This window comes from Dipodomys merriami, unplaced genomic scaffold, assembly GCF_024711535.1.
Source record: "Dipodomys merriami isolate MVZ:Mamm:240054 unplaced genomic scaffold, mDipMer1.0.p SCAF_174, whole genome shotgun sequence".
NCBI classification, from domain to species: domain Eukaryota; kingdom Metazoa; phylum Chordata; class Mammalia; order Rodentia; family Heteromyidae; genus Dipodomys; species Dipodomys merriami.
In genome coordinates, this window is record NW_027203093.1 from 2,463,013 (window position 1) to 2,483,114 (window position 20,102).

Here is a 20,102-nt window from a genome sequence, read left to right on the forward strand (position 1 = left end):
GTCCCGTCCACCCCCGGCTAGTCTGGAACAGGCCTTCCTCCCTCCAGCTGCGGGGCAGGGCCGGTGGGCGAGGCCGCCGCGCTCGGGCTGCCCGGCTCCCCCGGCCCCGGCCCCGGCCCCGGCCCCGCCCGGGGCGCAGCCAGGGGCCGGAGAGACCACTCTCGAGCGCGAGGCTGGCGCGCCTCCCCGCGAGCGGCCGCTGCGGTTCCGGTTCACCTCCCCGGCCGGCCGGAAGTCTGCGACCAGCCTGGCGAAGGACGGGGGGCCGGAGCGAGCCCCCACCAGCTGCGCCTCGGCATCCCACGAGCCCACTTCCGGCGGCGGTCTCGGGGGCCGGCTGGCACACGTGCGTGCTTCTGCGCACGCGCCGCCCGCAGTCTGGGTTCCGGTCCCACGATGACTCCGCCCACTGCCGGGGGCGGGCCGGCCAGGCTCGGGTTCCGGGTTGTAGTCCCGCCCGCGGTTCTGGAGGCGGGAAATCAGGCAGCGCCCCCGCGCTGCCCGGGGCGGCTCCGGCCCCGGAGGAGAGGTGGGGCGGCCCCGGGGGAGCAGCCCGCGTGCGCGTGCGCGTGCGGAGGACGCAGTGTGAGGGGCGCGCCTGTGGTGTGTGGTGAGTGAGCGGAGCCGCGGGTGCGGGGAGCGGGGAAATGCGGCCTGATGGGAGAGCGCTCGCCTAGCATGCATGAGCCCCGGGTTCGATTCCTCAGTGCCACGGAGAAGGCCGGGAGTGGCGCTGTGGCTGGAGTGGTAGAGCGCCAGCCTTGGGCTGAAGAGCTGAGGGACGGCGCCAGCCCCGAGCTCGGGCCCCACACGCTGCTGAGGAGCCCCAGCGAAGATGCGGGAGGGGAACGGGTGAGGGCTCATCAAGTCTCTGAGCTGTTGACGAACTGAAGAATCCTTGTCTCCGGATTTGCCTATTTCCTATAGGCCATCACAGGGTGTCCTATTTCTCCACATCCTGTCAACACTGGTTATTGTCTGTCCGATCATAGCCACAGTTAATGGGGTGCAATAATGTCTCATTGTGGTTATGACTAAGGATGTTAGGCATCGATGTACTTATTGGCCATTTGTATATTTTCTTTACATAAATATCCAAACTCTTGCTCTGTGTGTCTGTGTGTGTCCTGGGGCTTGAACTCGGCCTGGGCACTGTCCTTGAGAGTTTGTGCTCGAGGCTAGTGCTCTACAACTTGAGCCACAGCTCCACTTCCGGCTTTTTTTGGAAGTGCTCTACAACTTGAGCCACATCTCCACTTCCGGCTTTTTTTGAACTACAGACCTCAGATTTCAGCCTCTTGAATAGCTAGGATTACAGTCCTGAGCCACTGGTATCTGGCATGCTTTAGCTAATTTTGAATCTCATGTTTTTCCCAGGCAGTCTGGGCTGTGATCCTCCTATTTGAGATTTCTGCACAGCAGGGATGACAGCTGTATCCTGCCACACCAGCTTTGTTGTTGCTGTTGAGATACGGGGTTCACTTCTTTTGTTGAGCCCTGGACCAACCTTGGAATGCAATCCTACCTATGCCCCTTTAGCTTTGCTTGACAGGCCTCAAACTATGATCCTTTTATTATCTACTTCCTATGTAGCTGGGACTATAGGTGTGTACCATAGCACCTGGACCCAGTCCATTCTTCATTTCTTTTTTTTTTTTGGGGGGGGGTATGGTCATGGGGCCTGAACTCTGGGCCTGGGCGCTGTCCCTCAGCTCTTCAGCTCAAGGGTAGCGCTTTACCACTTGAGCCACAGCACCACTTCCGGCTTTTTTCTTTTTGCTTATGTGGTGCTGAGGAATCAAACCCAGGGCCTCAGGCATGCAAGGCAAGCGCTGTACCACTGAGCCTCCTTCCCATCCCCATCTTTTGTTTTTTTTTTTTTGTCGGTCGTGGGGCTTGAACTCTGGGCCTGGGCACTGTCCCTCAGTTCTTCAGCTCAAGGCGAGTGCTCTACCACTTGAGCTACAATGCCACTTCCGGTTTTCTGGTGGTTTATTGGAGATAGGAGTCTCATGGTCTCTCCTGCCCTGGCTGGCTTTGAACCGCGATCCTCAGATCTCAGCCTCCTGCGTAGCTAGGATTACAGGTGTGAGCCACCAGCGCCCGGCGGTCATTGCCTTTCTTTCTTTTTTTTTTTCCTTGTTGGTTCTAGGGCTTGAACTCAGGGCCTAGGTATTTTCCCTGAGCTTTTTTACTCTCAAGGCTAGTGCTCTACCACTTGAGCCACAGTGCCACTCCATTCTTGATTTCTAAGTTTTAAAAGATTATAAATTATCCAAAGCTCAAATTGATGAATTTATCTGCGCACTTATAGCTCACACCTGTAATCCTAGCTACTCTAGAGGCTGAGATCTGAGGATCATGATTCAAAGCCAACCCAAGCAGGAAGACTGTAAAACTCTTTATCTCCAATTAACCACCAAAAAGCTAGTAATGGAGCTGTGGCTCCAGTGGCATAGTACTAGCCCTGAGCAAAAAAGCTCAGGGAATCCTGGCACTGGTGCGTCATGCCTATAATCCTAGCTACTCTGGAGGTTGAAATCTGAGGACCACGGTTCAGAGCCAGCTCAGGCAGGAAAGTCTGTGAGACTCTTACCTCCAATTAACCATCAGAAAACTGGAAATGGCGCTGTGGCTCAAAGTGATAGAGCATTAGCCTTGAGCAAAAGAGCTCAGGGACAGCACCCAGGTGTCAATTTGAAACTCCATGACCAATTAAAAAAAAAAAAAAACAAGGGGCTGGGAAGGTGGCTCAGTGGTAGAGCGCTTGCCTTGCAAGCCTGAGGCCCTGGGTTCGATTCCTCAGCACCATATAAGCAAAAAGAAAAAAAGCCGGAAGTGGCGCTGTGACTCAAGTGGTGGAGCGCTAGCCTTGAGCTGAAGAGCTGAGGGACAGTGCCCAGGCCCAGAGTTCAGGCCCCACAACTGGACCCAAAAAAAAAAAAAAACAAAAACAAAAAAAACAAAAACGCAGGAAGAGCACCCAGGCCCTGAGTTCAAGCCCTAGTGAAGTAAGGAGACTGGGTCTGGGTTTGGAAGATAGCTCAGTGGTAGAGTGCTTGCCTTGCATGCATGAGGCCCTCGGTTTGATTCCACATAAGCAGAAAAAGCTGGAAGTGGTGCTATGGTTCAAGTGGTAGAGTGCTAACCTTGAGCTGAAGAGCTGAGGGACAGCGTCCAAGCCCTGAGTTCAGGCCCCATGACTGACCAAAAAAAAAAAAAAAGACTGGGTCTATGCCTCCCCTAGACAATTGGCCCTTGATTTCCCGATTGTTTCTCTAGATGGTTTGCTTTTTTTTTTAACGCTTCTGTTGGCTTTAAGTGTCCTCATCTGGTCTGCTTTGCTCATGTATAATAAATAACTTGTGTTGGATTCCACACGTGTGTGGTTTTGGCCTATATAAGCTTTGTGCTGACAGAACTTGAGGCTGCTGGTCTTTGAGACATGAGTCCGCCAGCAGTCCTCCAACTCTCCAATAAAGACTCATAATTTGGCCTTTTCAGTGGTAGCTTCTCTGTTTTTTCTGACTGAGTTTCCTTAGAACACCAGGACTGGGAAAAAAAAAAAAAAAGGAAGACACTTTTCTGGGGGAGAGAGGGTGCGATACTAGAGTTTGAACTTAGGGCTTTGTATTTGTTAGGCTGGTGCTCTACCACTTGAGGCATGCCTCCAGTTTTGCTTTTGCTAGTTAGTTTGTACAGAAAGCCTAGTGAACTTTTCTATCCAGGCTGATCTTGAAACCTGATCCTCCGGATTTCAGGAACAGACTTGAACCACTGTGCCTATCAAGAATTACTTTCTTGGGGGCTGGGAAGGTGGCTCAGTGGTAGAATGCTTGCCTTGCATGCCTGAGATCCTGGGTTCGATTCCTCAGCACCACATAAACAGAAAAAGCTGGAAGTGGAGTTTAGGCCCCACAACCAAAAAAAAAATAATTACTTTCTTGGGGCTGGGAAGGTGGCTCAGTGGTAGAGTGCTTGCCTTGCATGCCTGAGGCCCTGGGTTCGATTCCTCAACACCACATTAGCAAAAAGAAAAAAGCTGGATGTGGCGCTGTGGCTCAAGTGGTAGAGCGCTAGCCTTGAGCTGAAGAGCTGAGGGACAGCGCCCAGGCCCAGAGTTCAGGCCCCAGGACCGGACCCTCCCCCCCCCCCAAAAAAAAAGAATTACTTGATTTTAAAGGCAGTTGTTTAGTAGGGTATCTGTTTTACTCGCTTTTTAGAGATGAGGAAGAGCTCCAGAAAGCTGATGCTCTATCCAAGGCAGAGCAAGCCCATGGCAGGGGAGACAGGACCTTTCAGACAAGTTATGGCTTCCTTTATTATTTTTAGAATGCCTCTACTTAGGCCACATTCAGAACTGGTTCTGGATTTAAGAATCTCATAGCATGGAGATAGAAGATGAGTAGGAAGCCAGTGCCAGTGGCTCATGCCTGTAATCCTAGCTACTTAGGAGGCTGACGTCTGAGGATCGAGGTTCAAAGCCAGCCAGGGCAGTAAAGTCTGTGAGACTCATCTCCAATTAACCACCAGAAAACTGGACGTGGCGTTGTGACTCAAATGGTAGAGCGCTATTCTTGAGCACAGCATCCAGGTCCAAAGTTCAAGCCCCACAACCAACAACAACAACAAAAAAGGTCAGTAGGGGGAAAGTGGAACAAATCACAAATCAAATGTTATAGCAAACATAAAAGGACCTCAGGTTCCCCAAGAAGACAGAAATGGGCTCAGAGCACTTGCCTAACATGCAGAAGGCCTTGGGTTTGATTCCCCACAATAGGGAAATAAAAACCAAAGACTATGCCTTTAGTGGTAGAGCATTACCTGGGAGCAAAAGAGGATGAGGGAGAGCCTGAAGCCCCAAGTATAAGCTCCAATACCAGCACAAAAGGCATACAACAAAAATCAGACCAGCTGGGCATGTAGCTTAGTGGTAGCGTGCCTGCCTAGCATGCATGAAGCCCTGGGTTCAATTCCTCAGCACCACATAAATAGACAAATCCAGAAATGGCACTGTGGATACTAACCTTGAACAAAAGAAGGCCAGGGATAGTGCCCAGGCCAAGTTCAAGCCCCAGGACTGGCAAAAAACAAAAACCAAACCAAGAAACATACCATTCAAACCAAAATCCACACAAAAGCTAAGTGTGGTAGTGCATGCCTATAATTACAGAATTGAGGAGGTAGAGGCAGTAGGATCATGAGTTGGAAGCCAGGCTGTGCTACATAGCAAGACCCTGTCTCAAAACATAGTAAAAAGCTGGGTGCTGGTGGCTCACAACTGTAATCTACTCAGGAGGCTGAGATCTGAGGATCATGGTTCAAAGCCAGCCTGGGCAGGAAAGTTCTTGAGACTCTTACCTCTAGTAAACCACTAGAGGGGCTGGGAAGGTAGCTCAGTGGTAGAGCCCTTGTCTCACATGCATGAGGCCCTGGGTTTGATTCCTCAGCACCACATAAGCAGAAAAAGCCAGAAGCGGCGCTGTGACTCAAGTGGTAGAGTGCTAGCCTTGAGCTAAAGAGCTGAGGGACAGTGCCCAGGCACAGAGTTCAAGACCCACAACCGACAAAAAAAAAAAAAAAAAACACAGTAAGAGCCAGATGTTGGTGGCTCACGCCTATAATCCTAGCTACTCAGGAGTCTGAGATCTAAGGATGGTGGTTGGAAGTCAGCCCAGGCAGAAAAGTCCCCACGAGGCTCTCATCTCAATTAACCACTCAAGAAAAGAAGTACAGGTGTGGCTGTAAAGGGTAGAGCACTAGCCTTGAGCAAAAGAGCTCAAAGACAGCTCCAAAGCCTAAGTTCAAGCCCTGTAATAAAAATGAAAAAGAATAAGGAGTACCTAGATGCTACAGATGGAGCTTCAAAATTGAAAATCAAAGTTTCAGAAGTAATTAACGTCCCTTGAGATTATTCCAGTGCTTTTCCATGAAATTTTAAAAACAGAAGCCAGCTGGGCCCAGTGGCTCACACCTGTCATCCTAGCTACTCAGGAGGCTGAGATCTGAGGATGGTGGTTCAAAGCCAATCCAGGCAGAAAAGTCTGTGAGACTCTTATCATCAATAAACTACTCAGAAAAAGCCAGAAGTGGCTGTGACTCAAGGGGTAAAGCACTAGCCTTGAGTACAAAGAGGCTCAGGTGTCCCAGGCCCTTGAGTTCAAGCCCCAGGACTGGAAAGAAAAAAAAAAAAGTCAGGCATAAGTTTGCAAATGACACAGTAATTCCACTTAGGTATTTTCTGGCTTTTTTATTTTTCTTGTGGGAGACTAGAACTCAAGTTGGTTATCTAATACTTTATGTCATTGGCAGGTATCCTACCATCTGATCAATGACTAACCCCTCAACTTAGGTATTTTCCAAAGAGAACTGAAGAGCTAAGTTTACAAAAGAGCAGGAAGTTAAATGTACCTGCTTTATTCATAGTTGTTCCAAATGGGGAATATACAAACATCCTTTATTGGTGAAGAAATAGACTGCTTTCATCCATACAATGGAATGCTACTTGACAATAAGAAAAGTAAAATATTGATACATGCAACAACATGGATAAAACTCCATTGTGTTACATAGAATATGCCACACTCAAAAGGCTACATGGTGTGATCCTGCAAGTAGGGCCTGAGGCTACAGGGACAGGAAATAATTCTGGAAAGGGATGGAAATGTTCTATATTTTGATTGTGGTGGTGGCTACAAAACTATGTTTTTATCAAAATCTATAGAACTATACACTAAAAATGGTGAATTCTAGGTCATTCTCATTTTAGAAATGACTTGCTTTCAGTATATTGAAAATGTATTTTTTCCTAAGAAACTTTCCTATCATTTTAATAAAAAGATGAGCTCTAAGAATGCTGGGGGAGGGGAGAGAAGTAAATTTTATTTTATACAAACTACACCTCAAGAAACCTGGACATTACAGAATCTTATTGGTGAGCAGGTCATGGTTGTCATATTTATAATCTCAGCATCTGGGAGGCTAAGGCAAGAGGATCATGAGTTTGAGACTTGGACTACATACTGAGCCAACAGAACAAGTTCATTGGTAATCACAATTCTCAAAAGCAGAGACATGAGCCAGCTGCTAGAGGCTCATACTTGTAATCCTAGCTACTCAGGAGGCTGAGATCTGAGGATCATGATTTAAAGCCAATCCGGACAGGAAAATTCATATCCAATTAACCACCAGAAAACCAGAAGTGGAAAACCAGAAGTGGAGCTGTGGCTCAAGTGGTAGAGTGCTAGCTTTGAGCAAGAGAGCTGAGGGACAGCACCCAGACTCCGAGTTGAGGCCCGAAGACTGACCAACAACAAAAAAAAGACACATGTTGTCACTGCCTTATTGATCCTTGAGGTCTGCTCCTATGCTGAGCTTTTCAGAAGTTGGCTCCTGTGGGCAGGGGGAGACAGCTGGATGTGGGGAGGTAGAGGGAAGGCTCCAATCTGCCCAGTGGGCCTGAAGCTGTGTACTCTCATCCACAAGCCTGGACTTGGACTATCCAAGTCCCAGAATTCTGGGGGCAGTCCCAGAATTAGGTAGGTGTACTCTTTTGGCCTCCTCTCCTTCAGTGTGATGTCTGGATGTGGTGCCACATAGCTCACCCATGAGCACAACAGTGACCTCTATACAGATAACTGCTTTGTAGCATGAATTATCTCAGTGTGTACTTTCAAATTTAATTGAAGTCATTCAATCTATAGACTTTTGTTTTGCTAGTAATTTTTGTGCCTTCTTCCATTCTCCCATCTCATCTAACATAAAAGGAACTATTACTGTTTCTCACATTTATCACACTCAAAATGTCTTTCTTGGAAAATCTTTTTGATATGAATAAAGTATCTTTCAGATCCATCATTCAATAGGGACTTGTCTCCACCAGGAGTTACCTGGTGTTGAATAAGGGCTGAACCCCCACTAACAGCCTTTGCACATTCTTGGCATTTATAAGGTTTGTCCCCAGCATTGGTTTTCTGACGCATAGTGGGCTGGGTAGGGCTGAACGTTTTCCCACATTCATTACATCCCAGGGTCTTCCAACCAGTGTGAACTGTCCAGTGCAAAACAAGGTTTTCACCACGGCTGAACGCCCTGCCACATCTCTCTCTAGTAGATGGATGGCTGGAGTCATGAGCAAAAGCTGGGTTGCATTTTCCTCCAAGAGGAATCTTCCCTGTGTGAACCCGCTGATGCTGAGTTAGGGTTGACCTGCGGCTGAAGGCTTTCCCACAGCTTCCACATTCATAGGGCTTCTCTCCAGTGTGGACACGTTGATGTAGGGTGAGCTGGGAGCTCTGGCTGAAGGCTTTCCCACACTCAGTGCACTGATAGGGCTTCTCCCCTGTGTGCACTCTGCGGTGCTGCACAAGTGTAGAACTCCGGCTGAAGGCTTTACCACACTCATTGCAAACATAAGGCTTTTCTCCAGTGTGAATTCTCACATGTTCAGTAAGGTGAGAGTTGAAACCAAAGGCTCTGCCACATTCACTACACACATAGGGCTTCTCTCCGGTATGAACCCTGTGATGGAGGAAAAGGCTAGAGCTCTGACTGAAGGCCTTCCCACACTGATTGCATTTGTGGGGCTTCTCTCCTGTGTGAATCCTCTGATGTTGAATAAGGCTGGAGCTGCGACTGAAGGCCTTCCCACACCAAGTGCATGCATGGGGCTTCTCGCCTGTGTGAATTCTCTGGTGCTGAGTCAGCTGAGGGCTCTGGCTGAAGGCTCTCCCACAGTCGTTACACTTGTAAGGTTTCTGTCCTGTGTGTATCACACGATGCTGAATAAGAGATGAGCTGCGACTGAAGGCTTTCCCACATTGGTTACACCCAAAAGGTCTTTCTCCAGTGTGAATTCTCTGGTGCAGACGAAGGTGGGAGTTGAGTCCAAAAGTTTTCCCACAGTCATTACACTTAAATGGTTTATTCCCAGTGTGAACTTGACGGTGCATATTAAGGCCTGAGCTGTGAGTAAAGGCTCGTCCGCAGCGACCACACACATAAGGCTTTTCCCCGGTGTGGCCTCTCCGATGGCGCTTCAAGTCTGACTTATATTTGAAGGCTTTGCTGCATATGCCACATTTAAAGGCTCTGTCCTCTATTTTATTTCCTTGAAGTCTAACAATACTTTGGTTTGGTTTCAAGTGTCCATCAGACACACCACACACCTCAGGTCTCTGTTCTGTAGGTTGCTCCTCTCTAAAAGCTCTCCTGTGAAGACAAGATTTCTTCACGTTCTGCTCAGCAGAGCATCCCTGCTTCCCTTCTGTCTGACACTCATGGCCCTGAGCTTCCTGGGACTCAGGTGCCTGTAAATTAGGTTTTGAGCGTCTGAATATAAATTCTGGAGTTTTTAATTCTTCAGAGTATTTCTGGCTTAGAATGGATAGCTCCTTCTTGGTCCCAATCTCAGAATCTGTTACACAAAAACAAAAGAATTGATACATGAATCACATTTCAGAAATATCTATGATTTGATACTCATATTAATCGTTATGCAAAAAGCAGGTACTCTGGTTGACCCCACAGGCTCAAGCCTGTAAACCCAGCTTCTCAGACTAAGATCAGAAGACTGCAGTTTGAAGCCAGCCAGGCTGAAAAGTTCCTGAGACTCTGATGTTCAATTAACCACCAAAAAAAGCAGAAGTATAGCTGTGGTTCAAGTGGCAAAGTGCTAGCTTTGAGCAAAAATGGTCAGGGAGGGCTGGGAATGTGGCTTACTGGTAGAGTACCTGCCTAGCATGCATGAAACCCTGAATTCGATTCACATAAACAGAAAAATCCAGAAGTGGTGTTGTGGCTGGTAGAGTGGTAGAGTGCTATCCTTGAGCAAAAGAAGCTCAGGGACAGTGCCCAGGCCCTGAATTCAAGCCCCAGGACTGGCAAAAAAAAAAAAAAAAAGGCTCAGGGATAGCACTCAGGCCCGGAGTTCAAGCTCCAGTTCTGGCACCAAAAAAGAAAAAAAAAAATCCAATGCTCAGGTAGAAAAACATGTGATAGGCAAAGTTCAGTAGATGGTTAAGGACTGGGAACATAACATGGCTTAGTGGTAGAGCACTTGCCTAGCACACATGAAGCCCTGGGTCCATTCCTCAGCACCACATACACAGAAAAAGCTGGAAGTGGCACTGTAGCTCAAGTGGTAGAGTGCTAGCCTTGAGCAAAAGAAGCTCAGTGACAGCGCCCAGGCCCTGAGTTCAAGACCAGGACTGGCAAAAAAAATAGAAAGTAGGTTGTGGGTAGCAACGACTCCATTCAATAAATATTTAGGTCAGGTAGTACTGCCTCTGGTCTAAAGAGGCTTTTGTTTCCTCGGTATATCACCTTCATCCCCAGCCGGCCGCCCCTGTTTTCCTGGGAAGGCAGACAACCCGGCCAGTGTGACAGTGAACCCTGGCGGCCTGTGTGGCTGAGCAGGGCCGGCCGGCCCGCGGCCCTCTGCTGCCTCCACGCGGCTGCGGCAAGGGCCGGGTCCCGAGGGGGAGGGCCGCGCCAGGGCAGCAAGCGGCCTCTGCCCAAGGCTCAGAGGAGGCACCTGAACCGCCAAACCGGGCTGGGGACAGGGTGTTCTCCACTCAGGAAGCTGAGATGCGAGGATCTGGACTCAGTTGTAATTAACCATCAGAAAGCTAGAAGTGGCACTGTGGCTCAAAGTGGTACAGCAAAAGAGCTCAGGGATAGCACCCAGGCCCTGAGGTCAAGTCCCAGGACACACCACACACACACACACACACACACACACACACACACACACACACACACACACACACACACACACACACACACACACACACACACACACACACACACACACACACACACACACACACACACACACACACACACACGATAAAAGATACAGCAAAAGAGCTCAGGGATAGCACCCAGGCCCATACAGCAAAAGAGCTCAGGGATAGCACCCAGGCCCTGAGTTCAAGTCCCAGGACACACTACACACCACACACACACACACACACACACACACACGATAAAAGATAAAAGGTTCTGGATGATCAAGATCCTGCACACACACACACACACACACACACACACACACACACACACACACACACACACACACACACACACACACACACACACACACACACACACACACACACACACACACACACACGATAAAAGATAAAAGGTTCTGGATGATCAAGATCCTGCCCAGGCCAGTGCTTTAAGGTCCCTGGTTGGGGTACCAGATAACAATGGTAGGGAGTGCATGGTGAGTCAGGATGTAAGAGGACTGGCAGGGACCCACAGTCCCTTGTAGAGTATAAACCCAATGAACTATGGAACACCACAAGCTCCAATCTCCCTATAACACCACTCTAGGAACCAAGCCTTTAACACGGAAACTTTGGGGGATATTTACCCAGTCACAGCAGTGCTTACCCTGAGTTCTCCTATCACTCTCTTAATATATTTTTAATTTGTTTATTTTTGCTGGGCCTGGGTGCTACCACTGAGCTTTTCTGGGGGGTTGTGGGGTTAAACTCAGGGCCTCAGTGCTGCCCCTGAGCTGCTTTAGCTCAAGATTCGTGCTCTACCACTTTGAGCTACAAGGCCACTTCCAGCATTCTGGAGGTCAATTAGAGATGAGTCTCATGGACTTTCCTGCCTAGGCTGGCTTTGATTGGTGATCCTCAAATCCTAGCCTCCTGAGTAACTAGGATGACAGCGTGAGCCATCGGTGCCTGGAACAACCAGCCACTCCCTCTTAGTTCCCCAGTAGGAACCAATGCTGCAGGCCCCACATCCGTATCTAGCTGCTTGACTAAATACAAAATCTAGACTACTTCACTAACACCAGACATCTCTTCTGCATATTTGCTTTAAACCCTCCAACCCCTTCCCCTGTTGCTATGTTTTGGACACCATTAAAGGCTCTCAATCCCAACCCATCTCTCATAGGCTGTTCATAGGCTGACCAGGCTCTTCTGGCTTTTGGAATTATGGGAATCCCAAAAGCTATGAGCAATAAAATCTCTATTTTCCCCCTTGTGTTTTCATCTGGACATGAAAGGATGAAAATCCTAGGAAAGTAGGAAATTGTGAAAAAAGGCAAAGAGATCATTTGTCCCACCTCAACAGAAAAGAAAATATAAAATCACAAATCTGAATTTCAGTATCTGCAGGAACAAAATTTAGTTCTCAGGAAACCATATGTACATATGTGTTACAAAGAATAACCTATAGGCTAGGAGGGTGGCTCAGTGGTAGAGCGCTTGCCTCACATGCATGAAGCCCTGGGTTCCAGTCCTCAGCACCACATAAGCAGAAAAAGCCAGAAGGGGCGCTGTGGCTCAAGTGGTAGAGTGCTAGTCTTGAGCTGAAGAGCTGAGGGGCAGCACCCAGGTCCAGAGTTCAGGCCCCATAACTGACCAAAAAAAAAAAAAAAAGAAAGGAAAAAAAAGAATCTTATAGACTTTCCTGCCGGGGCTGGCTTTGAACCACAATCTTCAGTTCTCAGCCTCCTGGGTAGCTAGCATTATAGTCGTGAGCCACCAGCACCCAGCTTTGATGTAGTATTTTAAAATACACTGTTAAAGCCCAATGTCACCTGCATTTTCTCCTGGGTTATCATCTAGAGAGTTTTGTGTTTTACATTGAGGTATACTACCATTTTGGTACAAACTTAAAACTATGTCCCTCCTCCAACATGATAAACTGAAATTTTAATTCAATGATGTTTGGACATGGGACCTTTGGGAAGTCAGCGCTGAGTTCTTAAAATGGAATCAAAGCCAGGCGAGGGTGGCTCACACCTATAATCCTAGCTACTCAGGAGGCTGAGATCTGAGAATCACGATTCAATGCCAGCCCAGGAAGGAAAGTCTGTGAGACTCTTATCTCCAATAAACCACTCAGGAAACTGGATGTGGTACTGTGGCTCAAGTGGTAGAGCACCCACCTTGAGCTGAAGAGCTGAGGGACAGCGCCCAGGCCCAGAGTTCAAGCCCCACCACTGACAAAAAAAAAAAAAAAAAGGAAGCAATGCTTTTTTGTTCTGTTTGAAGTGGTGAGGATTGAACTAAGGCACTGAGCTCGCTAGGCAGACATTTCTACCACTTGAGTCACACTTTCGATCCTTTTTTATGTTGGTTATTTTATTTTTTTTGCCAGTCCTGGGGCTTGAACTCAGAGCCTGGGCACTGTCCCTGAGCTTCTTTTTGCTCTAGGCTAGCATTCTACCACCTGAGCCACACCACCACTTCTGGCTTTTTCTGTTTATATGGTAATGAGGATTCAAACCCAGGGCTTCATGCATGTTAGGCAAACATTCTACCACTAAGCCACATTCCCAGCCCACATACACAAACTTTCTGATGTAGTAGCACATATAAAGTGGGAAGTTGGGCCCTGAAGTCTCAAGCCTGTTATCCTAGCTACTCAGGAAACTGAGATTTGAAGGTTTTCAAAGCCAGTCTGAGTAGGAAAGCTTGCGAGACTCTTATCGCCAATAAAATACTCAGAAAAAATCTGGAAGTGGCACTGTGGTTCAACTGGTAGAGCATCAGCCTTGAGCAAAAGGAAGCTGAAGGGCTGGGAAGGTGGCTCTGTGGTAGAGTGCTTGCCTTGCATGCCTGAGGCCCCAGGTTCGATTCCTCAGCACCACATATGCAGAAAAAAAAAAGGCGGAAGTGGCGCTGTGGCTCAAGTGGTAGAGTGCTAGCCTTGAGCTGAGGGACAGCACCCAGGCCCAGAGTTCAGGCCCCATGACCAGACCAAACAAAAATAAAGGAAGCTCAAGGACAATATGGCCCAGGCCCAGAGTTTCAAGCCTGGACCAGCAAAAAAAAAAAAAAAAAAAAAGTAAATGAATAGTTAACACAAAAGTTCATGTGTCTTATGGTCACATATAATGAAGTAATAAAGTAACAATAATAAGATAACTAGGAAAACACCAGCTATGTGGAAATTAGTCATGTCCAAATAATCACTGAGTCAAACAATAAAAATTAGAATGTTTTAAACAATATTGTATGGGCTGGGAAGGTGGCTCGGTGGTAGAGTGCTTGCCTCACATGCATGAGGCCCTGGGTTCAATTCCTCAGCACCACATAAGCAGAAAAAAGCTGGAAGTGGCACTGTGGCTCAGGTGGTACAGGGCTAGCCTTGAGCTGAAGAGCTGAGGGACAGCGCCCAGACCCAGAGTTCATGACCAACCACAAATAAATAAATAAACTATGTGGTAATAAAAGAGAACACTGAAATTTTGTAAAGTGACCCTAAGGCCGTGTTTTGAGAAAACCATATAATTGTAAGTGTCTACAGGGCTAGGAATGTAGCTTAGTGGTAGAGTGCTTGCCTTGAATACATGAAGCCTTGGGTTCCATTCTTCAGTGCCACATAAACAGAAAAAGCTGGAAGTGGTGCTGAGGCTCAAGTGGTAGAGTGCTAGACTTGAGCTGACAGTGCCCAGGCCTGGAGTTCAAGCCCCACAACCACCACCACCACCAACAACAACAAATCACAATTCAATTATCTAAGTTCCCATCTTTAAAAACTAGTGTGTATGTATGTATATACATACTTTTGTTGTGGTAGTTAGAATTGGAGTTTGAACTCAGGGCTTTCTGCTTACTAGGCATTCTACCATTTTTTCACACCTCCAGCCCTTGGGTATATGATCCACAAGAGACTTTCTGAGTGAACTACTAGAAGATAAGCTCCACTAAACAGAGCTGATGAAGAAATTTTGGTAAAAGGATAGACATATAACTAAAGGGTAACCAACCACTAGTATCAACTCACTGTTCTACCCTAATTGTAGAAGTAAGATAATAGCAAAGATGGGGATAGAAATCATGACATATAATACTTTTAACAGGGCTGGGAAGGTGGCACAGTGGTAGAGCGCTTGCCTTGCATGCCTGAGGCCCTGGGTTCGATTCCTCAGCATCACATAAGCAGAAAAAAAAAAAGCTGGAAGTGGCACTGTGGCTCAAGTGGTAGAGTGCTAGCCTTGAGCTGAAGAGCTGAGGGACAGCACCCAGGCCCAGAGTTCAGACCCCACGACCGGAGCAAAAAAAAAAACAAACCAAAAACTAATACTTTTAACAGTGAGTAATAGTACACTTAACAAATCATAAGAGGGGGATGAGGCAAAGGGTAAAAAAGCACAATAAGCCTCAGTAGCTGGAAATCAAAATGATTCTAAGAACTGATGAATCAAGTAGAGAAACAGATTTCAACAGAACAAAGATAAACCTTTTTTAAAAATACTATTAAGCCAGGCACCAGTGGCTCACTCCCCACTAGCTACTCAGGAGGCTGAGATCTGAAAATCAAGGCTCAAGCCAGCCCAGGCAGACAAATCCATGAGACTATTATTTCTAATTAACCAGAGAAAACCTGGAAGTACAAGTGTGGCTCAAGTGGTAGAGATCCTGTCTTAAGGAAAAAAACTAATAGAGTGAGAAGCCCTGAGTTCAAGCCCCAGTATTGGTGTGGCACACATGTACATGCACACTCATACACAAATACTATTAATCTAGTAGTCCTGGCTACTAAGGAAGGTGAGGTGGGAGAATCACTTGAACCCGGGATTTAATACCATCCTAGGTACCATGGAGATCCCATCTCAAAGAAAAGGAAGAGAAGGGCTGGGAAGGTGGCTCAGTGGTAGAGCGCTTGCCTTGCATGCCTGAGGCCCTGGGTTTGATTCCTCAGCACCATATAAGCAAAAAGTGGCGCTATGGCTCAAGTGGTAGAACGCTAGCCTTGAGCTGAAGAGCAGAGGGACAGTGCCCAGACCCAGAGTTCAGGCCCCACAACTGGACCCCCCCCCAAAAAAAAAGAAAAGGAAGAGAAAACACTACTGACCATAAGTAAAGGTGAGGAAACAAAAGATGAAGGAGAAAAGAACACAGCAGGGCACCAGCACCTGCTGCCAAAGGAGGACAAGAAGCTGTATTATAGAATGTGAACAAAGATGCATAAAGGTATTCACTAGAACACAACAGACATAATCAGAGAACTTGTTTTGTCGGTTGTGGGGCTTGAACTCTGGGCTTGGGTGCTGTCAGCTCTTCAGCTCAAAGCACATACTCTCACTTGAGCCACAGTGCCGCTTCCAGTTTTTGGTGGTTAATTGGAGATAAGAGTCTCATGGACTTTCCTGCCAGGGCTGCTTTGAACTGTGATCCTCATATCTCAGCATATTGAGTAGCTAGGATTTCAAGTGTGAGCCACGGGTGCCTGTCTGTTGTTTTTTGTTTTGTTTTGTTTAGAAAGCAAAGCAAGGGCTGGGGGCTGGAAAAGTAGCTCAGTGGTAGAGCACTTGCCTTGCATGCCTGAGGCCCTGGGTTCGATTCCTCAGCACCACATAAGCAAAAAGAAAAAAGCCGGAAGTGGCTCTGTGGCTCAAGTGGTAGAGCACCAGCCCTGAACTGAAGAGCTGAGGGATAGCGCCCAGGCCCAGAGTTCAGACCCCACGACCGGACTCAAAAAAAAAAAAAAAAAGAAAAGAAAAAGAAAGAAAGCAAAGCAAATGGAGCAACAAAGCCTTTCAAAGTAGGTGCATATACCTACAAGTGCATGAGAAACTGTCTGCCCCTGGAGAGACTGGACTAAGCACCATCACCCTATCTGCCCTCCCTGTTTCCCCTCATTTCAGCCCATCTTGGGCTGTGAGGCCATTCCCAGGACCAGATTCCAGCTCATGCTCACCTGTCTGGCAGGTTCTCAAGACCTCTGGTTCTTCAGCCCCCAGAAGATCCAGGACCCATAGTTCCTCCCCTTGCTCCAGTTGGGAGATCAGCTCTGGCTTAGGGATCGAGAATCCTGTTGAGGGTGAGGACTTTGGTGAGATGGGACAGCACGCTGCCTGCTGGGTCTCCCTGAGTGCAAGTGACCACAAGCCAGGGACTTCCACGGGGGAGAGGGGACCGTGGGACACTGGTTACACAGAGTAAAGTCCCTAGAACTGGGCCACAAGGCAGCTTTCCCATAGGGTATGTTCCTTTAACAGAGAACAGCCTGGTACCTGGGGACAAGGGCAGGCCCTCTTCTTTGGGATCCCAAACCCCCTAGAGACATCCAATACGGACGGAACCAGGGCAGTCCTCACCCAGCGAGGCCATGTTCCCGTAGTTCTCCAGCATCACGTCCCTGTACAGCGCTCGCTGCTGGGGCCCCAGCTGCTGCCCCTCGGCGTGGGAGAAGTACACGGCCACATCCTGGAAGGTCAGCGGCATCTCTCCCTGTAATGACACGTCCTTTGAGTGCAGCACTGGGCGGAGGCCCGTGCTGGGTCCACACGGGAGCAGAAAAGCCAGGCCTGGACAGCTTGGCTGCCGTCCGGGCCGCGGACGGCCCCTCCGGGGCCTCCTGCCCGGAGTGGAACGGCCGACGGTGGCCCGGAAAGGAGGCAGGCGTGGGCCCGGGGTGTTCCACGGGGACATCGGAGTCACCGGACCAGAGCCAGCCCTCCCCGCACCGCCGGCCCCGCGGCTGGGCCCCGGCCCCGCGGAGCGCGGGTGGGCCGCCCGGGGGACAGCCGGCAGCTCGGGCGGTCTGCGGTGCCGGGCCCGGGGCTGGGCTCGGTCCAGGCGGGGCGCAGGGCGCAGAGGGCGCCTCCCGAGCCGGGCCCGGCGCGCCGCCGCTCCCTTCGCGGCCCTGCCCCCTCCCGGCACCGGTTCCCGGGCCGGCCTCCGCCCCGGCCGGGCCTGGGCCTCCGCTGCGACCGGACTCCGCCCTGCGCCGACCCCCGCCCGCGGCCCGCGGCGGGGAGCCAGCGCCGTCACACCGCCTCCCCCGAGCCGGGGGAGCCGCCGGACCTGCGCGCCACTCCCACCGGGCGGAGGCCCTGCCCTCGGTCCGCGTCCCGGCCGCCCCGCCCGCCTGCTGGCGGCGCCGCCGCTGGGAATTCACCTTAGTCCCGCCCTCCCAAAAGGACCCGCAGGCGCACCCGGCCGGCGACCCGCCAGGGGCGGGGCCAGAGGAAGAGGGCGGGCCTGGGTCAGCAGCACTTGCGCAGTCAGACCCTGACGAAGGCCGGAAACAGCTGCAGCCCAATCCCCCGCTCCCCGTGGCTTTGCTCGTACTTCCGGGGCTGCTCTAGGAATCAGGGAGGACTTCACGATCTATGGTCAGCCTGGGGGAAATTGAGCTCCAGAGGTCTGAGTTCCTAATCTTTCTTTTTTCCGGTCCTGGGCTTGAACTCAGGGCCTGGGCACTGTCACTGAGCCCCTGTGCTCAAGGCTAGCACTCTAGCACTTGAGCCACAGCTCCAACTCCGTGTATGTGGCACTGAAGAATCGAACCCAGGGCTTCATGCAAGCTAGGCAAGCACTCTACCACTGAGCCACCTTCCCAGCCCTCCTGATCATTTTCGACAGAACTTAACCCTGCCACTCAGGATCTGTGGTGGTCGGCCCGACCGGATGTGAGTTGTACCTCACATCACACAGTCACACATACTGATGTTCCAATAAATCAGGGTCTAAGGCCGCTTGGGCCTGACGCGGTGGCCGCAGCTATAATCGGAGAACTAGGAGGCTCAGGAGTGTGAAGGCCTCAGGGCAGTCTGGGGGTGCATACAGAGCAAAACGCTATCTCAAAAAGGAAGAAAAAATTATCAAGGCCTGGGAAGGTGGCTTCGTGGTAGAATGCTTGCCTAGCATGCAGGAAGCCCAGGGTTCAATTCCTCAATATCACACACTGAAAAAGCCAGAAGTGGTGCTGTGGCTCAAGTGGTAAAGCGCTCACCTTGAGCAAAAGTCTTGTGCCGAGATGAGGATCCCCAAAGACCACCAAGGAGCCGATTCCGATGCAAGAAGGCTGGAGCCGGACTTACCACCGTCACCAACACAGCGGGTCAGAGTTGAGAGCCCCGACCTTTCTTTTAGCAGGGTTTTTATAGGACATAGGGTAGAGGTTAGGGGGTTCCTAGCTTGTCAGTTATATGATTGTATCAATCTTATTGGCGAGCATGTGCGGGCTAAGTGGCTAAGCAACAAACTATGTTAACTATGCTATCTTAAAAAACATCTGGAGCTTCAGGTGCTTTCCTTTTTTTTTTTGTCAGTTGTGGGGCTTGAACTCTGGGCCTGGGCCTACCCCTCAGCTCTTCAGCTCAAGGCTGGTCAAGGCGAGCTCTCTACCACTTGATCCACAGAGCCACTTCCGGTTTTCTGGTGGTTTATTGTAGATAAGAGTCTCACAGAATTTCCAGCCCGGGCTGGCTTTGAACCATGATTCTCAGATCCTCCTCAAAAGCTGGGATGACAGGCGTAGCCACCGACACCCGGCTTTGCACAATTTTTTTAGGTGATCTCAATTATACTACGGGGCTTAAGTCCACTAAAGACAGGCTGGCGACGCAAGCCGATTCTGATACTAATTTGGCACTAGTGTTGCCAGAAAGTGGAAACTGAGCCCCGCTATCTGGTAGAGTGCGGGTTCCGGGAACGGTGAGCGGGGCACCTCCAGCCAGCTACCCCTCCTGAGCGCCAGTGCCCGGCGCCACACAGGCCCAGGCTGGGCGAGAAGACCGCGGGGCGCCTGGCTGCGGGTAGGAGCGCAGCCGCCGGATGGGGAGGAGGCTCTGCGGGGTCCTCTGCACGCCTGGCTCCGGCGGCCGCAGTGGAGCCTCCCTGGGCCCTGAGGCTGGCGGCTCCCCACGTCCCGGAGGGGGCGTCTGCGTGTCGCTCGCGGGCCAGGCGGCTGCGTCCGGGAACCAGTGACCCGACACTCAGGGCCCGAGGTGGGCCTGACCCGGTCCTGGCGACCGTAGCCCGGAATCAGCTCACGTAGCCTGAGCGTGGGCCTAGCCTCGGCCCCAGAAAACCCTGCCGGACTGCGACTCCCGCGCCCGGCCCCGCCCCGCCCACCGGGGCCCCGCCCACCGGGGCCCCGCCCCGCCCACCCGGGCCCCGCCCCGCCCCCAGGGCCCCGCCCCGCCCCCAGGGCCCCGCCCCGCCCCCAGGGCCCCGCCCCCTCCGCCAGGGCCCCGCCCTCTCTCGCGAGCCCTTCCCCTCAGCCGTGAGCCCGCCAGTCCGGTGAGCCCCGGCCAGGCCCCGCCCTGAATCCTGGAGGCGGGGCTCAGGGCCACCGAGCCGCCGCGGTGGTCTGGCGAACCGAGCGGC

General features: G+C 50.5%; 1 protein-coding gene across 3 annotated transcripts; it reads right to left on the reverse strand.

Moving 5' to 3' along the window:
• Positions 1-6,382: 6,382 nt before the first annotated feature.
• Positions 6,383-17,941, reverse strand: LOC138829644 (zinc finger protein 251-like). 3 transcript variants are annotated; one of them, XM_070026097.1, is made up of 4 exons: positions 17,887-17,941; positions 17,084-17,216; positions 16,684-16,797; positions 6,383-9,415 (listed from the first exon to the last, which is right to left on the reverse strand). In XM_070026097.1, exons 2-4 carry the CDS (start codon positions 17,208-17,210, stop codon positions 7,773-7,775), a joined length of 1,884 nt encoding a protein of 627 aa, XP_069882198.1. In that variant the 5' UTR covers positions 17,211-17,216; positions 17,887-17,941; the 3' UTR covers positions 6,383-7,772. The 3 variants fall into 3 exon arrangements, with proteins under 3 accessions (XP_069882198.1, XP_069882197.1, XP_069882196.1); XM_070026096.1 differs by lacking the exon at positions 17,887-17,941 and adding an exon at positions 17,793-17,842; XM_070026095.1 differs by lacking the exon at positions 17,887-17,941 and having other exon boundaries at positions 17,084-17,763.
• Between the last annotated feature and the right edge of the window lie 2,161 nt (positions 17,942-20,102).

Excerpts from the sequence above, each read along its gene's own strand:
- LOC138829644 (XM_070026095.1), bottom strand. The coding sequence starts at position 17,417 with ATGTCCCCGTGGAACACCCCGGGCCCACGCCTGCCTCCTTTCCGGGCC. Across the intron at positions 16,798-17,083 it reads CGGGAACATGGCCTCGCTGG|GATTCTCGATCCCTAAGCCA; the intron begins GTGAGGACTGCC and ends CACCCTCAACAG. Across the intron at positions 9,416-16,683 it reads CTTGAGAACCTGCCAGACAG|ATTCTGAGATTGGGACCAAG; the intron begins GTGAGCATGAGC and ends TTTGTGTAACAG.